At 40.6% G+C, this 19,449-nt stretch overlaps 1 protein-coding gene and 1 long non-coding RNA gene across 2 annotated transcripts in view; one reads left to right on the forward strand and one right to left on the reverse strand.

Annotated features, from left to right (window-relative positions):
- Positions 1 to 14,546, reverse strand: part of GNAL (G protein subunit alpha L) — a 515,901-nt gene extending 501,355 nt beyond the window's left edge. Inside the window, exon 1 of the mRNA XM_072604208.1 lies at positions 13,740 to 14,546. Coding sequence (XP_072460309.1) covers positions 13,740 to 14,454 — 715 coding nt within the window. The 5' untranslated portion in view covers positions 14,455 to 14,546. The remainder of the gene's footprint in view (positions 1 to 13,739) is intronic.
- LOC140501036 (uncharacterized) lies at positions 13,302 to 18,689 on the forward strand. The gene is made up of 2 exons (XR_011966029.1): positions 13,302 to 13,755; positions 14,847 to 18,689. It is a non-coding gene; the product is annotated as an uncharacterized lncRNA (long non-coding RNA).
- Positions 18,690 to 19,449: the final 760 nt, after the last annotated feature.

A 19,449-nucleotide genomic window follows, 5' to 3' on the forward strand; every position in this document is an offset into this window, starting at 1 on the left:
TTTCCTCTTGATAGTTGGGTACATTCATGGCTATATGCAGTAGAGAAAAAAATGAGAGGCTCAATGAGCAAGTTAATATCCACAAAAAGGAGGAAATATTCATTAAAATGTCCTGAAAGTGCTAGTCACCTTTCAGGGCATTGAATGGACCTTGGACAGGAGTTCCAACTCACCTGGAGAAATGTGCTTTCAATTTGGGTACAATTCAACCAACTGGTCAAAACGGGGTAAGAGATGGTAGGTATTGCCCCTTTCCCTTTTTCAACCTGGGGTTCTTCTGATGTCTCCACCCTTGCCCATTCCTTCACTTGCCTGTCCTCTGAGTTTTATGAGTTATTTCATAGTTGTTATTATGTTAGGAAAAGTATATATTATCGGAATTAATATTTTGTTATAAAGAATTATATGCAGAAAAGTGTATTTTCAGCAATCTCTAGTGAAAGTTTGGTTTTTGGTGGTCACAGGAAACTGACCCCCTATTTCCCATAGGTTCAATGTATCAACACTCCTGCTTTTACTTTCACAGTTTTTAGGAATGTTACCCAATGAAAGCTGAGGATTGACTGTAATTAACTTTGTGTCTTCCAGAAAAATGCTATATACTTGTTCCTACTACTGAACTAACCCTGGTCTCCTTCTTTCTTGATGATATTAATGAGAATAATACTAGTAGTAAGTCACATTTGTGATGCACTCTAGAACTTAAAAAGAACATTCTTTACAACTTTGTAACCCAGGAAGTGAAAGTATTATCTTTGTTTTATACATAACAAAATGGAGTCTCAGAGAGGTTAAGCCATTTGCCCAGGGTCACACCACCAAGTGTGAGAGGCAGGATTTGAACCAGGTCTCTCTCCTGGCTCTATGTCCAGAACTTTTTACCATGTCACCATGGTTTGATTTTAGGTCAATTTGTCTCTTGGTCCCTACCCTGGTCTGGTACCTGGCCACTGAATCTTGAATATATGCACAGCAAATCTTCTGTTTAGTATCTATGAAGATAATTTGAAGGATCTACTGCTATTATTCATAGAGCCCTGCCTCCAGGTCTACTGGTTACTTGGGCTCAGATTATTCTACCCTATCTCCATGTGTTTCTATGAACTTAAAGGTTTAACTTCCCAGAAACAAGTGGCACCAAAAGTTTTTTCACATATGGTCTCATCAAAGTCTCATAATGGCTCTACAGGGTGAGTTGAGTATGTAGTATTATCACCATTGTACAGATGGAATGAGTAAAGCTCTCTAACCCAGGATCACAAAGCGAGTGGCAGAAATAAGACCGCAGTTGTTCTAACACTAGGTCCCATCACTTACAAGATTACTACCTCTCATGTTGAGGTTGAATGTCTGATGCTTTAGAGTTGCTTTTCTTTCGTATACAAAGTACCAGTTAATTTAAAATTTTGTTTAAAACAACAGTAGCATCAACAACTCAACCCTTTCGCAGTACCAAGCAGTGCAGGTCATCTGTTTGATAAAAGTAGCTTGAATTTGATGCCCTGATCTTGAATATGATTTTAGGTTCAGAACACAGAAAGATGAAAACTGGTTTTTTACTAACATTCTGAGAAAAACAAAGTGTCAGCGTTGTAAGGGACTTCGTTGGCCATGTAGTCCATCCTGTATGGGAAGGGAAGAATGCTCTTAGCATGTCTCTACAAAGTCATTGCCTACTGTGGACACCTCTAGGAAGAGGAAATTATGACTCTGTCACTCACTACCTGTCTGACTTTGAGAAGATTACTTCACTTCTCAGGACCTCAATTTCTACAACTGAAAGAGGAGTGGGTTGGACCAATCGATTTCTAAGTTTCCTTCCAATTCTAATTCTATTGTCCAGAAGTAGCCTATTCCTTATAGGCTAGCTCTACTAGTTAGAAAGTTCTTTCTTAAACTATGCTAAAAAATCTATCCCTCTGCAACTTCTCCCTGCTGCTCTTGTTTTAGGCCTCTGGGTCCAAACAGGACTAGTTCAAAATCCCTTCCACAGGATGACCTTTAAAATATTTAGGATCACAGGATCCTAGAGTTAGAGGTGGAAAGGACTCCAAAGGTCATTTAGTTCAATGTCCTTAAAGGTTGAACCTCTCATGTTCCCCTTAAGATTTGTCTTCTCCAGGCTGAACATCCCCATTTCAATCCTCATATGACGATCTCAAGGCTCATCATCATCTTGATCACTTTCTTGGGGAGACTTTCTACTTTTGGGATAATAACATGAAAACAACACCTATAGTTCAGCATGCCAACACCAAAGGACAATACAGAGCAATATAAACAAAATTACAAAAGACAAAGAGTTTAACATCTACTGACTTACTCTAAGTACCTGTTCTCTAGGGGCTTACTATCTTAAATCTTTGAATAACTTGCACCCTATACTGTTAATGTGAGAATGATGGTGATATGGGACCAAACACACACACACACAATCAGAATGAGGGGTATAGAATTGGGGTGTGGAACAAGATGGCAGAGAAAAGTTACATTATCCAAGAGTTAAAACCAGAAGGGACCTTAGATATCTAAGCCAACATTTTTACAGATGGGAATACTTCAATTCAAAGACTTTAAATGACTTGCCAAAGAATGCACATGCAGGAAAGGGAAAATTCAGAATCTATACCTAGATTTTCCAACTCCAAATCCAGTATTCTTTCCAATACACTATGGTTGATCATAAAATGGACCCAGGCCCTACAACTGCTTTCCACCTTTCACGTACAACCAATCACCACTGCAATGAATCTCTCATTTTGCCATCTGGAATTAAATTGGAGAGAGAAGCCCCAGGACTCACTGTGGCAATTTAACCCAATAAATAGCTGCTGTGACTGTCACAGCTAATTCAGGTACCTCTGGCTTTTCAGTGGCAACTTTAAAGCGTGATTTATGACTCTGGATCTGCGTCTCATACCACAAAGAAAAATAAAAGGATTTCATCACTATTAACAAGAGACTGGCATATTACTCAATACATTTTAGTAAGAATCAACTTTGTGCCAATCCCATTGAGCCACAATTGATAGTCTTTCATTTATACCACTGAGAAGCTAAGCAGAAATGACATTCTGTTTTGGAAAGAAGTCTGTTGAGCTGAACTCTTTTAAAAGGTTTGAACATATCTTAAAACTAACGTGATGAAGACTCTAAAGCTCAGAATTCTATTCAAATGTTTTATAAACACCTTAAAATTTACTGAATATCTACTGTATGCTTAGCAATTCCCTAAACATGAAAAGGGGTAGGGGGAAATACAGATTCCATGTGGTCCCTGTTCATAAGTAATTTAGTCTTGTCAGGGGAGGAGAGGCAGACAACACATATAAAATGACACCGAGTAATTCAAGATTGTGCCAAGCCAGAGACAGTGGGGTATAGCCGAAAAGTGCTGGATTTGGAGTAAAAAAAATTAGGTTTAAAAACTGACTTGATCATTTAGCATCTGGGAACCTCAGTTTCCTCATAAGCAAAATTAAGTGATCTTTAAGGTCCCTTCCGGCTCTAAATCTATGAATCCATGATGTGTCAAATTGCATAATCATTACTCTAAGTACTACTGAGCTCCTAAGTGGCTAAGGACATTGAATGCCAGATTTGGAGTCAGGAAGACTCATCTTCATGCATTCAAATCTGGTCTCAGACACGTACTAGCTGTGTGACCCTGGACAAGTCACTTAACCCTGTTTGCCTCCATTTCGTCACCTGTAAAATGAGCTGCACAAGGAAATGGCAAACCATTCCAACTGCCCAGAAAACCCCAAATAGGGTCAGTAAGAGTTGGACAAACTTGAAAATGACTGCAACAACAACTACTATAAATGCCACAGGAATTCATAGGAAGGAGAGCTTAATTATGGCTAGAGCAGTGAAGGAAGGTTTTTCAAGGTGAGCTTGGGGTAGAATTTAGATAACTACATCAACTATCAAATTCTTTAAATTATAAGACCTTTATAACAACAACTCTGCATTTGGATAGGCCATTTGGCAATGCTTGAAGGGGAAAATGAAATTTACAATTGGACATTTCGAAATATATCAGAAACTCCAGGAATATTTTCCCTATGAAGTTGAAACAGACCTACTAACACTAAGTCTTAAGTGGTTATACTTGGGGGGGGCGGAGCCAAGATGGCGTAGTAGAAAGACGCACATACACATAGCTCCGAACCCACAACCCATAGAACAACTACAAAGAAGTAACTCATGGAGAATTCTGCACCCAGAGGCCACAGAACATTGGAGCGAGGGAGATTTCTGTTCCGGAGAGACCTGCAAACCTCTCGTAAAACGTCCTTCGTGCTGCGGACTGGGCGCCGGGACTGGGCGCCGGGACTGGGAGCTGAGTACAGCCCTGCCGTGGCCGCGGCACCGAGAGGAACAGATCCGAGCGGGCTTCAGGGACGGGATCTCCAGCGGCCGCACAAGTACCTCCACCCACAGGTGACGGGGGTCTGTGAGAGAGTCCCTTTGGAGGGTCGAGGGGGGAGTGGGGTGCCCCCATGGCTCGGGCCCCCTCGGGAGACAGAAGCTGAGGGGCAGCGGCAGACCAGGGCTCTCCAAGCAGGCAGGAGCCTGGATCCATTGTTGAAGGTCTGTGCATAAACTCCCTGAGGGAACTGACCCTGAGAGGCAGCCCTGCCCTCACCTGAGCATCTGAATTTAATCTCACACTGAATAGCAGCCCTGCCCCCGCCCAAAGCCCTGAGGCTGGAAGCAGCATTTGAATCTCAGACCCCAAACACTGGCTGGGAGGATCAGGAGGTGAGGTGGGTGTGAGGAAAATATTCAGAGGTCAAGTCACTGGCTGGGAAAATGCCCAGAAAAGGGAAAAGAAATAAGACTATAGAAGGTTACTTTCTTGGTGAACAGGCATTTCCTCCCTTCCTTTCTGATGAGGAAGAACAATGCTTACCATCAGGCAAAGACACAGAAATCAAGGCTTCTGTGTCCCAGCCCACTCAATGGGCACAGGCCATGGAAGAGCTCAAAAAGAATTTTGAAAATCAAGTTAGAGAGGTGGAGGAAAAGCTGGGAAGAGAAATGAGAGACATGAAGTCAAAGCATGAACAGCAAATCAGCTCCCTGCTAAAGGAGACCCAAAAAAATGTTGAAGAAAATAACACCTTGAAAACTAGCCTAACTCAATTGGCAAAAGAGGTTCAAAAAGCCAATGAGGAGAAGAATGCTTTCAAAAGCAGAATTAGCCAAATGGAAAAGGAGATTCAAAAGCTCACTGAAGAAAATAGTTCTTTCAAAATTAGAATGGAACAGATGGAGGCTAATGACTTTATGAGAAACCAAGAAATCACAAAACAAAACCAAAAGAATGAAAAAATGGAAGAGAATGTGAAATATCTCATTGGAAAAACAACTGACCTGGAAAATAGAGCCAGGAGAGACAATTTAAAAATTATGGGACTGCCTGAAAGCCATGATCAGAAAAAGAGCCTAGACATCATCTTTCATGAAATTATCAAGGAAAACTGCCCTGAGATTCTAGAACCACAGGGCAAAATAAATATTCAAGGAATCCACAGAACACCGCATGAAAGAGATCCAAAAAGAGAAACTCCTAGGAACATTGTGGCCAAATTCCAGAACTCCCAGGTGAAAGAGAAAATATTGCAAGCAGCTAGAAAGAAACAATTCAAGTATTGTGGAAATACAATCAGGATAACACAAGATCTAGCAGCTTCTACATTAAGGGATCGAAGGGCATGGAATAGGATATTCCAGAAGTCAAAGGAACTAGGACTAAAACCAAGAATCACCTACCCAGCAAAACTGAGTATAATACTTCAGGGGAAAAATTGGTCTTTCAATGAAATAGAGGATTTTCAAGCATTCTTGATGAAAAGACCAGAGCTGAAAAGAAAATTTGACTTCCAAACACAAGAATGAAGAGAACCATGAAAAGGTGAACAGCAAGGAGAAGTCATAAGGGACTTACTAAAGGTGAACTGTTTACATTCCTACATGGAAAGACAATATTTGTAACTCTTGAAACATTTCAGTATCTGGGTACTGGGTGGGATTACACACACACACATGCACACACGCACACACACATAGAGACAGAGTGCACAGAGTGAATTGAAGAGGATGGGATCATATCTTAAAAAAAAATGAAATCAAGCAGTGAGAGAGAAAGATATTGGGAGGAGAAAGGGAGAATTGAATGGGGCAAATTATCTCTCATAAAAGAGGCAAGCAAAAGACTCATTAGTGGAGGGATAAAGAGGGGAGGTGAGAGAAAAACATGAAGTCTACTCTCATCACATTCCACTAAAGGAAAGAATAAAATGCCTACTCATTTTGGTATGAAAACCTATCTTACAATACAGGAAAGTGGAGGATAAGGGGATAAGCAGAGTGGGGGGGGATGATAGAAGGGAGGGCATGGGGAGGAGAGTGCAATTTGAGGTCAACACTCATGGGGAGGGATAGGATCAAAAGAGAATAGAAGTAATGGGGGACAGGATAGGATGGAGGGAAATATAGTTAGTCCTATACAACACAACTATTATGGAAGTCATTTGCAAAACTACACAGATTTGGCCTATATTGAATTGCTTGCCTTCCAAAGAGAAGGGGTGGAGAGGGAGGGAGCTAAAGAAGTTGGAACTCAAAGTGTTAGGATCAACTGTAATGTTCTTACCACTAGGAAATAAGAAATACAGGTAAAGGGGTATAGAAAGCTATCTGGCCCTACAGGACAAAAGAGAAGACAGAGACAAGGGCAGAGAGGGATGATAGAAGAGAGAGCAGATTGGTCATAGGGGCAATTAGAATGCTTGGCGTTTGGGGGGGGAGGGGAGAAAAGGGGAAAAATTTGTAACCCAAAATTTTGTGAAAATGAATGTTAAAAGCTAAATAAAAAAAAAAAATGAAAAAGAAAAAAAAAAGAAAAAAAAAAGTGGTTATACTTGGAAGATTAAGGTGAACAAATGAGGCTACCTCAATACCATGAATATAGGACAATGCAGAAGAAAACAATGCCTGCTTATTTGTGGTTTTCTTTGGGAAAGGTCTCACTACAACAGAAAAGATCCATTGCTTAAACACAATTATGGAAAGTTATTCAGTTGTTGATAAGGATGTCAGAAGAAAAACTCAGATTTTACTCTTTTGTCTTCAGCTGAGTGACTATGATAAAAATGGGTTTATTAAAAACATACACTTGTACCGTGGCATGTCCTGAGAAATCTAGATGGTATGCACATGCAAGTGGTCCTACTCTCTAGGAGCTTATAATCTAGTATTCTCATGCTTCTATTATGCTATTTGACAAAATGATATTGTTAATGAAAGCTCTGGGGTAATGTGCCAAGGAAGAATTTCAAGAGTATGGAGGAACTCCTCTCTTCTCTCAGTATTTGGCTTTCATATTTTCATGCTAATTGTTCATAATTTGACCCTACAAAATAATCTGATTGTGCTCATATGGGTTTTCTTTCAAAATATAGTACTTTCTAGTATATAGTACTACTCTAAGGGTTTTTCATACCTCTTCAGAGGGGTCGAGAAGGATGGTATGCAAAGGATTCATTTAGACTGGAAAGGCACTTTAGAAGCCACCAGGTTCAATCTTCTCATTTTATAGATGAGGAAATTAAGGTACAGAAAGGATAAGTGACTTGCCAAGGATCACACCACTAATAAGTGTGTGAGGTAGGATTTCAATCTGCATCTTCCTAAATCTAAATCCAGTGTCCTGTCTACTATACCAGTGATATCAGCTCAGAAAAAAAAGGAGGTGCAATATTCATCTATACAGATACTCAAATCTTTAATTTTATTTTCTTATTTCTCTTTTTTTCCCTCAATTTATCCTTATTCCTCCTATCCCTGCCCTCTATTTTTTTATACTTTCCCCTCCATACCCCCAGAAGCTATGGGAGGTGGAATGGGAAGCTGTGTATATGAAAAGCTCTGTCTGGGTGACCAGAAGATCTATGTTCTATTTTCTTTCTTCTCTTTCTAGATAGCTGATACACTTGAGTAACAAGATAAAAAGAAAAAGCAATTTTTCCCTTGTCTTTCCCCATTCAGTAATATGTCCTTTCCCATATTTAATCCCTATAGGCCACATTAACCCCCATTAGCATGTAATTTTCTTGACCTGTCCCCCCCTGCCCCCCCCCCCCCCCCCCCCCCCGCTCCCAATAGATTCATCAACTTGAGAGCAGGGTCTGGTTTTTGCCTTTTTTTTGACTCCTCAATGCTTAACACAGTGTCTGGCACCTAGCAGGCATTTAATATATCCTTGTTGACTTCCAGAATTATCAACCTAAAATTAAAAGAAAGAAAATGACACCTTTTAAAGAACATCCACATCTACAACACCACACACACACACACACACACACACACACACACACACACACACACACACACACACTGTCCATACTTTATGAGTTTACTTCTATGATGTCTCTGAACGGAAACACCCAGGATATAGGGATTATTGCTTCATTGGAATATACCACTTTTAATAGGCTAATTATCACTACCCATCAACACCAATATCTGCTGAATATCTACTTTGTGTAGCTTTCCAAGATACCACACATAGGTTATGGATCTCGACCTCAAAGTGCTTACTTAGTATTGTAACCCAAATGCTTAGTCAATAGCATGCTTCTAGTAGCTCACAGCATATGAGTTTCTTATTACTACCACCATCATGTAGCTTTGCATCACTGTTTTCAATTATGGGGAATGATCAAATGAGATGCTAGCAATTATGTTAGACACGCTGTTGCACAAATTCTCAGGTGAATTCAGAAGAAATCCATCAACCCACAAAAGCATTCACAAACTTCTCCACAATTTCCAGTTTATCACTGATGGCAGATATGAAAGCTAATGGCTTCAATAACTCAAAAGATTCAGCCCAACACTAACTAAATCCTCGTTTTCTTTAGTAAGCAGGCATATGCCAAGTTGGCCAGATATTTAAGGGAATGAATAAGGAAAGCCTACTCTGTACCTGGAAATTCTTATTGGAAATTCCTTACGGTACCAAAACATCACAAAAAAGTATGAGTCTTATTATTGTCATATTTCCTTTTGCAGTCCTAACACAATGTACTGTAAAAATCATGACAATAATCTTAGATGATTAAGATTTGTTTTTATTTTCAAACAACTCATAGTTATAAAGAATGTGAACACATTGTATATCATGAAGGAAACACAAAGACAGGATTTGATTCATAAATGCATTGTCTATCTTAATAGGATATACAGTAACATTCATCCATGCAACAGACTGGGTCTCTAGATATGTTCTCATACTTTTATGCAACAGATATACTATTCTGCATTTCACATCTGAATTTGGTTTCCAGAATGCCAAAATGTGTTTTAATCTTAATAATCTCATTTAATCCTCACAACAGTCATTCCAGGTAGGTGCAATTCTTATCCCCATTTTAAAGTTGAGGAAACTGAGGCAAACAAATCTTAAGTGACTTCTCGTTACACAACTGATGTTGGATTTGAATTCAGGTCTTCCCTCCAAGCCCAGCATGTTATCCACTGTGCTGCCTATCATAAGAACTTAAATGATTTGTCCAAGATCACAAGACTAATAAGTAGTAGAACCAATACTTAATCTCAGGTCTTCTGATTCCTAATCTTCTCCTACTTTTTTTTTGTATAATACAATTATGTAAATTCTAGTAAGAGTCATCCTCTTAAATATTCCTTGAAAAGAACAACACATGGTTTCTACTTTACACACAATTATACAGCAAATGACTGTAGTATTTCATTATTAGTCATCTGGCAGTACATTATCCTTCTAAAAAAATTGAAGTTATCACATTCCATTTCCATATACTCCCACCCCCTACTCCCCAATTGTGCACAATTATTGTACTAAATGATGTGGAATTCCCAAGGGGGGCTGCCAGTAAGCCATACAGATAACATGAAATAAGACTCAATATGGATGTGTGTCTGACTTTCAGATATTCCATTGCCTCTTTGAGCTCTGATAAGTTCTAGTTAGCTGTTTTAAAGGACTGGGTTTAAAGGCCTAGATGGCACAAATCCTGCAAAATCTACCTCTTAACTGACTTTTGTCTTAGGGACTTCAGACTGAAAAATTGAATCTAAAACTTTGATTTCTAGGAGCCAGATTGGTTTGGCCAATTTCAGCAATCAACTGCAGGATATTCTCCTCCTACTGGTTTCTGTTTCTCTTGGGTTCCATAGATATCTAGATTCCTGGGATTAAATTTTCCATGAGTCAGTGGTAGCTCACATATACTAAAGTCAAAGTTACTATGAAGAGTTTTGAAATCTGGCCTCAGACATTTACTGACTGTGTGGCCCTGGGCAAGTCACTTAAACCTGTTTGTCTCAGTTCATTATCTGCAAAATGAACTGGACAAGAAAATGGCAAACCATTCCAGTATTTTGCTAAGGAAACCCTAAATAGGGTTACAAAGAATCTGAAAAAAATGATGGAAATGACTCAACAACCATGAAGAGCTACCACAAAGATAAACCAGTAGAGGACCTAGAGGATGGCAGTCTATCCTTGCCATATTCCCTGCCAGATTCAAAGTTGGTCTAAACTCATACACAGCTGGGTATATCGGTCTTGAGGTTCCCATTACAGGAGACTATGGAGTGGGGAGAGAAGGACCCTACAATCATCTAGTGGCCTTTCAGCTTGTATTCTAACTTGAAATAACCAGTAATTCACAAAATAAGATACTGGGCTCCTTCAATCAATTAGCCCACAAGTATGTACTAAATTCCTAATATAGGCCAAACGCCATGCTAGACTCTGAAGATACAAACACAAAAACTGAAATAATCACCACTGTAATTAATTAAATTTTATGAGGACAACTGTAAATATCATAAAAACACATTGGCACTAGAGATAAGTTTAAGGTGGAGTTAAAAGACTCAGGATATCCTTAACATTCTCAACCAAATTCAACCAGTTCCAATCCCACTAAAACTAAAAGTCTATTTCTGTTTCAAAATAAACTGATACTCTGATTAAAAAAATGACTGTCAGATATGGTGATCACTTTTGAGTCACACAAGCTACTTATATAAGTGACCCAAAGCACTATTATGTATATGCTTTAATAATGGGAGCAAAAAATTCCCAAACAAAAGCATCCCCCTCAAATTATGTTTTTTGTTTGCTGCTTTGCTTATAAAGGCTCTGTAGAGTCATGAAATAATTTCTTTAGGGAGATTTTAACTCAAAATGAATTATAGTAACAGGTGTCCATGAATTAGTCACTTTTCACTTCCTAATCCTCTCTTCCTTTCCCACCTCCTCAAAGAGATAGAAGTTTAAATTCCAGGACACCAAGCAAAATTTTGCAGACACCATTAACCTTGGGGTATCTCCCCACCTTCATAGTCATACAAACTCACCAAAGGTGGGTTGATTGGCCCTCTAGTCCACCACTTTTGTCCATTCACTTGTCCTATACTATATTCTAAGACCAAGTTGATTGAGAACCAACACTTTCATGGCTAAGAGTTCATATTGGACTCTGGACAATGAAGCCTGACATTTAGTAGTTACATATCAACTAACTAAACAAAAAAGAATAAGGCTTCTACAAACCAGTTTATAAGGAGATTGTGAGGGGAAAACGTCACAAACTTGAAAGCATGATACAAATATGAGCCATTATTGTTTTAGGAACTCCAACTACCCATAAGTGAAGAAACCCATAATAGAGTTATAGCCAAAGCCCACCTTTCAAAGAGATGGTTTTATATGTGTGTGTGCTCACGTGCTCATAAACCCAGATTTCTCTGAACTTCAAACATGAATCTAGAAGGCACCAATAAATGTATTAATGTATCCATTGAATGTATACTAACAGTAGTAAGATACTTTGCATGTGTTAAATGACTTGCCAAAATATTAAATATCAATCATTATTTTAGTGAATTAGTCATGGACTCAGCTTTTCATTTTGCATATATGTATATATTAGTACACTGTATGTGTCTCTTTGCATAGAGTATTTTTAGTTATACACAAAAATGTTTGTAGGAGCTATGAGGAAAGTACATGAAAAAACTTTAACACTACTCATCTGACAAATACACTAGAATTTATAAATACTTCTCTAAGAGACCTTTCATATATTTCCAACATATTTAAGTCTGAAAAAAAAGAACAACAGTAACAGTTTTCCCACTAAGAATTGCAGAGGAAATCAATAGACACTTCAAGCAGGAGGTCATCAAGACAATTTCTGTTCTTCGTGTTACATAATAAACACATTTATGGTTCGCATCTCCTAAGTTGTGACCATCTTACTCAAGCTAATGCACTCAGCCTATGTATTTTCAAAGCAAAGTATGAGAGCACTGAAAAAGTACATCTTCCATCTATTCCACTGAATTGCATGTAAAAGTATTATTTTAAAAGTTTGTTCTTGAAAATGTCTGATTTTGAAGTGCAACAGGTATTAGGAACCTATACCTATCTTTCTGTTTATACCTAAGTACTGTATTCTAAACAGCTGGAGGAATGTTTCCCAATCACCAGATATTAGAAACACTGCTGTGTAAGCTATAGTTCAGACTTCCAGACAATAATAATAAACCCTGTGGTTTATTTTTAAGAGATTCAGGGATACTGCACTGGCAAGCAGCACACATACTTATCACTCTCAAAAGGCTGTCACAATGTATTTCTTTTCTTTTTGTGTGTGTTAGGATTTATGAGAACAGTGACAGGACAGATAGTCTTGTTGTAAGGTGAAATATAAATAGTCCACATAGGAAGGAATGCAAGCCAGACTCTAAGTGGGTAATAAAATGACAAAACAAAAAACACACCACCAAAACAAACATTACAAGGCACACCTATTGGAGTCTTAGCTTCAGCATTGTGACTGAAATGAAAGCTTTGTGGTTAAGCTAAAAGGCTACAAAAAAACCCCTTTCCTTTGTCCACTTAAAACAAACTGCAGCAGGACTATTCCCCTTCTTACAGGAAATGAGATGCTCGAATTAGGTATCCCTGTGGATTTCGCGTCGCTGCAAATGAATCAACTGGGGGGAAAAAAATCTCTGGAGAGGCTCATTAATTAAATAACAACAGGCACTAGCAACGATTACACAATATCTCCCCAAAAGAGCCAAGAGTCCAAAAACGTTTTCACAAATAATGTTAAAAGAGGGCTCACGGACCCTTCTCCGTTTGTCTAGGCTCATCCTCTGACCTGCATCCTCCAAGGGCATCCGTCTATAGAGTGACCGTTATGCTCTAAGCCACGGACCAGCTAGAAGACAGGGAGGCAGGGGACTCTTACACAACCTCGTGCCTGGGCTCTCTGAAAAGAGCCAGCTGATTTCTCAAGAAGTGGGACAGTTTACTCCGACGCGTCCCACCGCTAGGTTCTCACACCCGAAATAAACCCGATGCTCCGTAGTCTGGCCGCACTTAGCCCTCCGGCTTGGCACCTGGGCGGAGCGACTGTGACCCGAGTACACGCAGAAATTCACGCTCTCCTGTCAGCCACACACACGCAAAACCCACTCGCCGCTCCATAAAGTCCAGAAAAAGAAGGTGGAGGAGGAGGAGTCAAGGTCGGGGCAACACTACCATCCTGGAAGGAGGGAGGGGAGGAAGGACAGGATAGGGAGGGAGGAAGGAGGGCAGCGGGGAGCAGGGAGAGGAGAGCTCCCCCTCCAAGCCGCGGCGATGCTGCCCGCCGGGTACCTACCCAGTAGGAGAAGTCGGTGAGTCTGCTTGTACTCCCTCTTCTGCTCCTTGAGCGCCCGGTCGATGCTCTTGCTTACTTTCTTGGCTTCCCTCTCGGCCTCGCGTTCCTCCACGCGCAGCTTGTCCCAGTGCTGCCTGAGCGGCTGCTGCTTCTGCTTGCCGTGCTTCTGCTGCTGCTGCTGCTTGGGCTGCTGCTGCTTCTGCTGCTGCTGCTTCGCTGGCTGCTGCTTGGCCGGCTGCTGCTGCTGCTTCGCTGGCTGCTGCTTGGCCGGCTGCTGCTGCTGCTGCTGCTTGGCCGGCTGCTGCCTCTGCTGCCGCTCGGCCGCCCCATTCCCAGCGCCGCCGCCGTTCTGCAGGACGAGCGCTCCGTCCCGCTCCCCAGCGCACAGCTGTCTGCCCGCTACGTCCCCGCGGCGGAGCGACCCGGCCGCCGCCGTGGACCCCGCCGCCTCCCCCGCGCAGCCTCCGCCGCGGGTGCTCCCACCGCCGCCTTCTCCCCCCCCAGCCCTGCTGGCAGCCGCTGCCCGCGGGTCCCCGGGACGGCGAGGCTCCCCGGAGCTCAGAGCCGGCAGGGCGCTGCGGTCCGCTTGCTGCTGGGGCAGCTGTTGCTGCTGCTGCTGCGGCGGCGGCGGCTCCGAGTCCGAGGTCGTGGCGTTGGAAGCGGAGGCGCTGGGATCCCCAAAGAGCCGCGGCCGCAGACTGTAGCACAGTCCCATGTTTCACTGTGGAGCGGGGTGTGGGGAGCCGGAGGAGGAGGAGGAAGGAGGAGAAGGCAGAAGAGGGGGAGGAGGCAGGGGAGGGGGAGGGGGAGGGGGAGGAGGAGGAGGAGGAGGCGGGGGGGGGGGGGGTCGGGGTGGGGGGGAGCCGAGAGGAAACACCTTCCCTCGTCGCTCCCCCCCTCCGCCCCCCCTGCTCCGGCAGCACCGGCTGCCGAATCACCACCACTTTGGGCTGGGGTGCCGGGGCGGGGGGTGCAGCCCGGCAGGGACCTACAGCCGCATGCCTGCCCGCAAATTGCGGAGAGAGGACGCGGTGGGTCTGGGCCGCGCCAGCGAGCGGCAGAATGCCTCACATCCCCACTGTGCCATTTTGCATTTTCCTTCGGCAGCGGCAGCAGCGGCAGCTACACTGCTCGGCTGGGCTCGGCTCCTAGATCGAGATCACCTGACACGGAGGGAGCGCGGACAGCGCTGTCGGCCCCCCTCCCCCCCGCCCGCCCCCTCCTTTACCGTAAATACGGCTGCCCAAGAAGAGCGCGCAGCACTGGACTGTAGCGATCGGCGGCCACTGAGGTTCTCGCTCTCCACCCGCCTGCCCCAATCTCGGCTGACACCTGAATGCGGTCACTGAGCTGTGTTCGGATTTCAAAAAGACGTCTTCACTATGAGAATGAACGGTGATTAGTGAAGAAAATTAAGGATGCAAAGCTGGGTGCTGAAGGCTAGCATGCATACCTTTTCCCATATTCGTCACATAAACCGGTTCCTACCTTCTTTTCTGCTCATCTACTTATATCTTCCTTGCCCCGATAACGAGATATACAAAAGCTAATGCCTTGCTGTGTATATACAGTATTCACTTTGTACAGTATATACTGTACAAAGAACCTGCTTGCAATCTCTATTTCATGTGGTACAGGGAAGCATAGATTAAGAATTCGAACGTACTTTAAGGATCATCTAGTTCATACCTCTCATCTGATAGAAGAGGAAACTGAAGCTCAAAGAGGTTATGTGACTTGCTCTGGGTCAAACAGGTACAGGTCCTCTGATCTCAATCCAGCACTCATCCTACTATATGACCATTGATTCTGATATTGACTCTGCCAAGTACTCCATCTGTGACCTTGAACTAGTGATTTAATTACTGGGGTCCTCAATTTGCTACGTTTCACCTTTTAGATAAGTGACTCAGCCTCTGTGAGACTCAGATTCCTCAAGTGTAAAATAAAGGAGTTGGACTAGATGATTTTGAATGTCTCAACCAGCTTCAGATCTATTATTTGATGAAAATCAAGTGTCTCAACATCCATTTACATAACCTTCAAACAACCAAAACTTCAAACAATATCACCTATCTTTTCAACATTAATGATATATTTAGAAGAGGCTAATGGCCAAAATGCAATTATGAAGTGTACATTGAATGCTTTTTCTTCTTAACTATGAAACAATAGTTCAAAGTAGTCGAACTGTGGACCCTTTCAAAATTGTTTTATTTTCATTATGATTTTCAATATACTCTGCTACTTGGATGAAGTCAAGGGTGACATATTTATATTAGAAAGCTAGCTTAACATCAGGATGACTAAACAGGTTAGAATGGGTACAACTCAGAACACCAAATTTAAGAAGGATAAATACAAAGTCCTATAATTGGTTATAAGATAGGGGAAAAAGAGTAAAACAATATTTTGTGTGACAAAGATATAGTTTGAGTGGACTGCAAGTTCAAAATGAGTCAACAGTGTGACTTGGCAACCAAAGAGTTAATTTAATCTTAGGCTGCCTTAATAGAAGCCATGGTATCTAGAAGGAGGGAAGTGTATTCAGTATTCTGACCTAGACAGAACACATCTGGAGAATTGTCATCAGTTCTGGGAGCTTTGTGTTAGGAAAGACATTTAAGAAGAGACAGAGCAACGTAAAAGGTGAGGTGATTCAAGAACATGCCATAAAAGAATCATTGAAGGAACTGGGACTGTGTAGTTTGGAGAAGAAAAAAACTTAGGGGAGACATAATTCAGAGCTGGTAGAGACTTTGGAGGTGCTCTAGTGGAATCCCTTCATTCTAAAAATGAGGAATCAGACCCACAGAGGGGGAAGGAAGGAAATAAACATTTATTAAGCATCAATTGTATACCAGTCACTGTGCTTAGCACTTTAAAAATATTGTCTCATTTGATCCTCATAATAAACCTGTGAGATAGGTATTGTTAATATGTCCATTTCACAATTGAAGAAACTGAGGTAAATAGAGGTTAAGTCACCTGTCCAGAGTGACATAGCTAGTCAGTGTCTGAGGCCAGATGTGAACTCAGATCTTCCTGACTCCAGACTATTTCTTACTGCAGCTATAACTTTCTTGGGAAAGAAAATAACTATACCTGGGAGGAAGGAAAGCCTAAGACAGGTCTTAATGGCCAGAAAAGCAGGATTTAGGGAGTTGCTTGGACAGAAAAGATCTGAGATGAATGTAAAGTATCAGTTTAGCAGATCTACAAAGTCTCCTCAGAAACTTTTCCTTCCCAAGAAGTTATTACAGAAGTGATAGATTATTGTTTTGTGAATTAAGAATTAACTGATGAACACGTGATTCTTTTGTGTTTTAACCATATCTTTTGTGGGGGAAGAAACTTTTTTTAATGGTCCTGTATTTTATCTACTGCTTTGTTCAGTGAATACCTTGCAGAAAACACTCTATAATTCCCTTTAGGGAAGAGCCTACTCATGAGCTACATTTGAGCCTTGTAGTAGGGAGGAAGCATAATGAGTTAGAAAAGGTGAGCAAAGCCCTGTCACTTGTCTTTGGCATCATCCTCCAGGATGAATAGAAATCTGCTTGAACTCAGACCCAGAGCCCCTTTGGGAGAACCTCTCCCTGGAAGGGGAGTGACGTCTCATCCTGTGTATTTCTAAATTCAACAAAAATGACACACAAAATATATGTTCTCTGTGCTTGCTACTCAGACTTCAATTAAATCCATTTGGGTGTGGCAAGTTATGTTTAATGCTACTCAATTGAGAAGAATATTTCTTACTGATTGTGGTTTTTGATTCTGGTATAATCTTAGAGTACCATCACTTTTTTTAACTTGTGATTTAATTTCTGTTACCCTCAGTTTCTCCTTGAACCAGAGATATGAATTTTCTTCTAATTCTAGGATTCTCTACTTCTGTAATGATTGTATGGATAGCTTATTTTCTAGAAAGTGAAGGAAATGAAGCCTTTTAGGGACAAAACAAATTAGAAAGAAACTGATAATGGCTAATGTTGCTTAAGAAAATTATGCTTACAAAAGAACATTTTCTGACCTTGCTAATTAAATAATTGAATGTGCAATTCCTAACAACATGTATATAAACAATATTAATTATCTTACATCATCTCTCCTTGGAAAAAGAAAATAGCAGGAAAATAGATTCAAGAGGAGCTCCTCTTCTTCCTCTTCCCAGGAGCCACTGCAAGTGGTTGCTTGTTCTAGAGAACCCCACAAAATCATGTAAATAGATAGGTTCAAATCTCCAGGTCCACTTCAAGAACACTTTTCAAAAACTTTTTCAGATCTCTAAGAATACAAGTCGTTTCTCAAATGACAAATGAACAAAAGATATGAACAGGCAGTTTTCCAATGAAGAAATAAAAACAATGTATAGTCTTATGAAAAAAGGCTAATCATTATTGATTAGAGAATGCAAATTAAAACAATCTTGAGATATCATTTTACACTTACCAGATTGGCTAAAATGATTGAAAGAGAAAGCAACAAATGTTGGAGGGAGGGTGGAAAAATGCGACACTAATTCATTGTTGGCAGAATTGTGAACTGATCCAACCATTTTGAAGAGCAATCTAGAATTACGACCAAAGAATTATTAAATAGCCTATACCCTTTAATCCAGCAGTACCACTACTAGATCTATTTCCACAAATGACTAGGGAAAAAGGAAATGAACCTATAGGTTCTAAAATGTTTATAGCAGCTCTTTTTGTGGTGGCAAAAGACTGGAAATTGCAGGGATACCCATCAATTGAGGAATGACTAAACAAGTTGTGGTATATGATTGTGATGGAATACTACTGTGCTAAAAGAAATGAGCCCAATGATCTTAGAAACATATGTAAGGACTTTCATGAAATAATGAAGAGCAAATTGGATAGAACCAAGAGAACACTGTATGCAGTAACAGCAATATTGTTTTAAGAATAAAAAAAATTGTTTTAAGAATAATATTTAAGAATAAGTCATTTTGACTATCATAAATACCCAAATTAACTATAAAGGACGTTATGAAGAAAGAAGCTATCTGCAACCAGAGAAAGAATTGATAAATAGAATAATTTTACACATGCACATATATATGTGTATATATATATATATATATATATATATATATATATATATATATACATATATACGTGTGTGTGTGTGTGTGTGTGTGTGTGTGTGTGTGTGTGTGTGTGTGTGTGTGTGTAATGGTAGCCATCTCCAAGAAGGGAAAGAGGGGAAAAAAAGGAAAAAGAAAAAAGAAAGAAATTTACATGATAATTTTATTATATGTTTAAAAGGAATAGCAAGTTGTACATAATAGATTTGCAGTTTTATATGCAATCATCTTTTTTGTACTGTTATATAAGTGCTTATTTTATTCTATGAATTAAAAAATAAAATAAATTTAATAAAAAAACTTGTCAAACTTCCTGAGCTATCAAGGACACATACACAAAAGCTACTACATATTTTTGAAATACTCCATTAGAATACTTTCCTTTTGGTCGATCTTATGGTGGAGTTGGCAAGTGTACCCAGTCTAAGTAGTAGAATGAGACTGAAGGTCACTGGCCCTCAAAGAGTGCTGAGTTCTTTCAGTTCATGCTCAAAAATTCAAAGAATAATGGACAACTTAAGGGTTTAGATGTGGATTCTCTTTATTGAGCATAACTAGATCAACAAGACTCATAACACACCCAGTAGTCCTTATAGGGTTCAT

The sequence above is a fragment of the Notamacropus eugenii genome, chromosome 4, assembly GCF_028372415.1.
Source record: "Notamacropus eugenii isolate mMacEug1 chromosome 4, mMacEug1.pri_v2, whole genome shotgun sequence".
NCBI lineage: Eukaryota > Metazoa > Chordata > Mammalia > Diprotodontia > Macropodidae > Notamacropus > Notamacropus eugenii.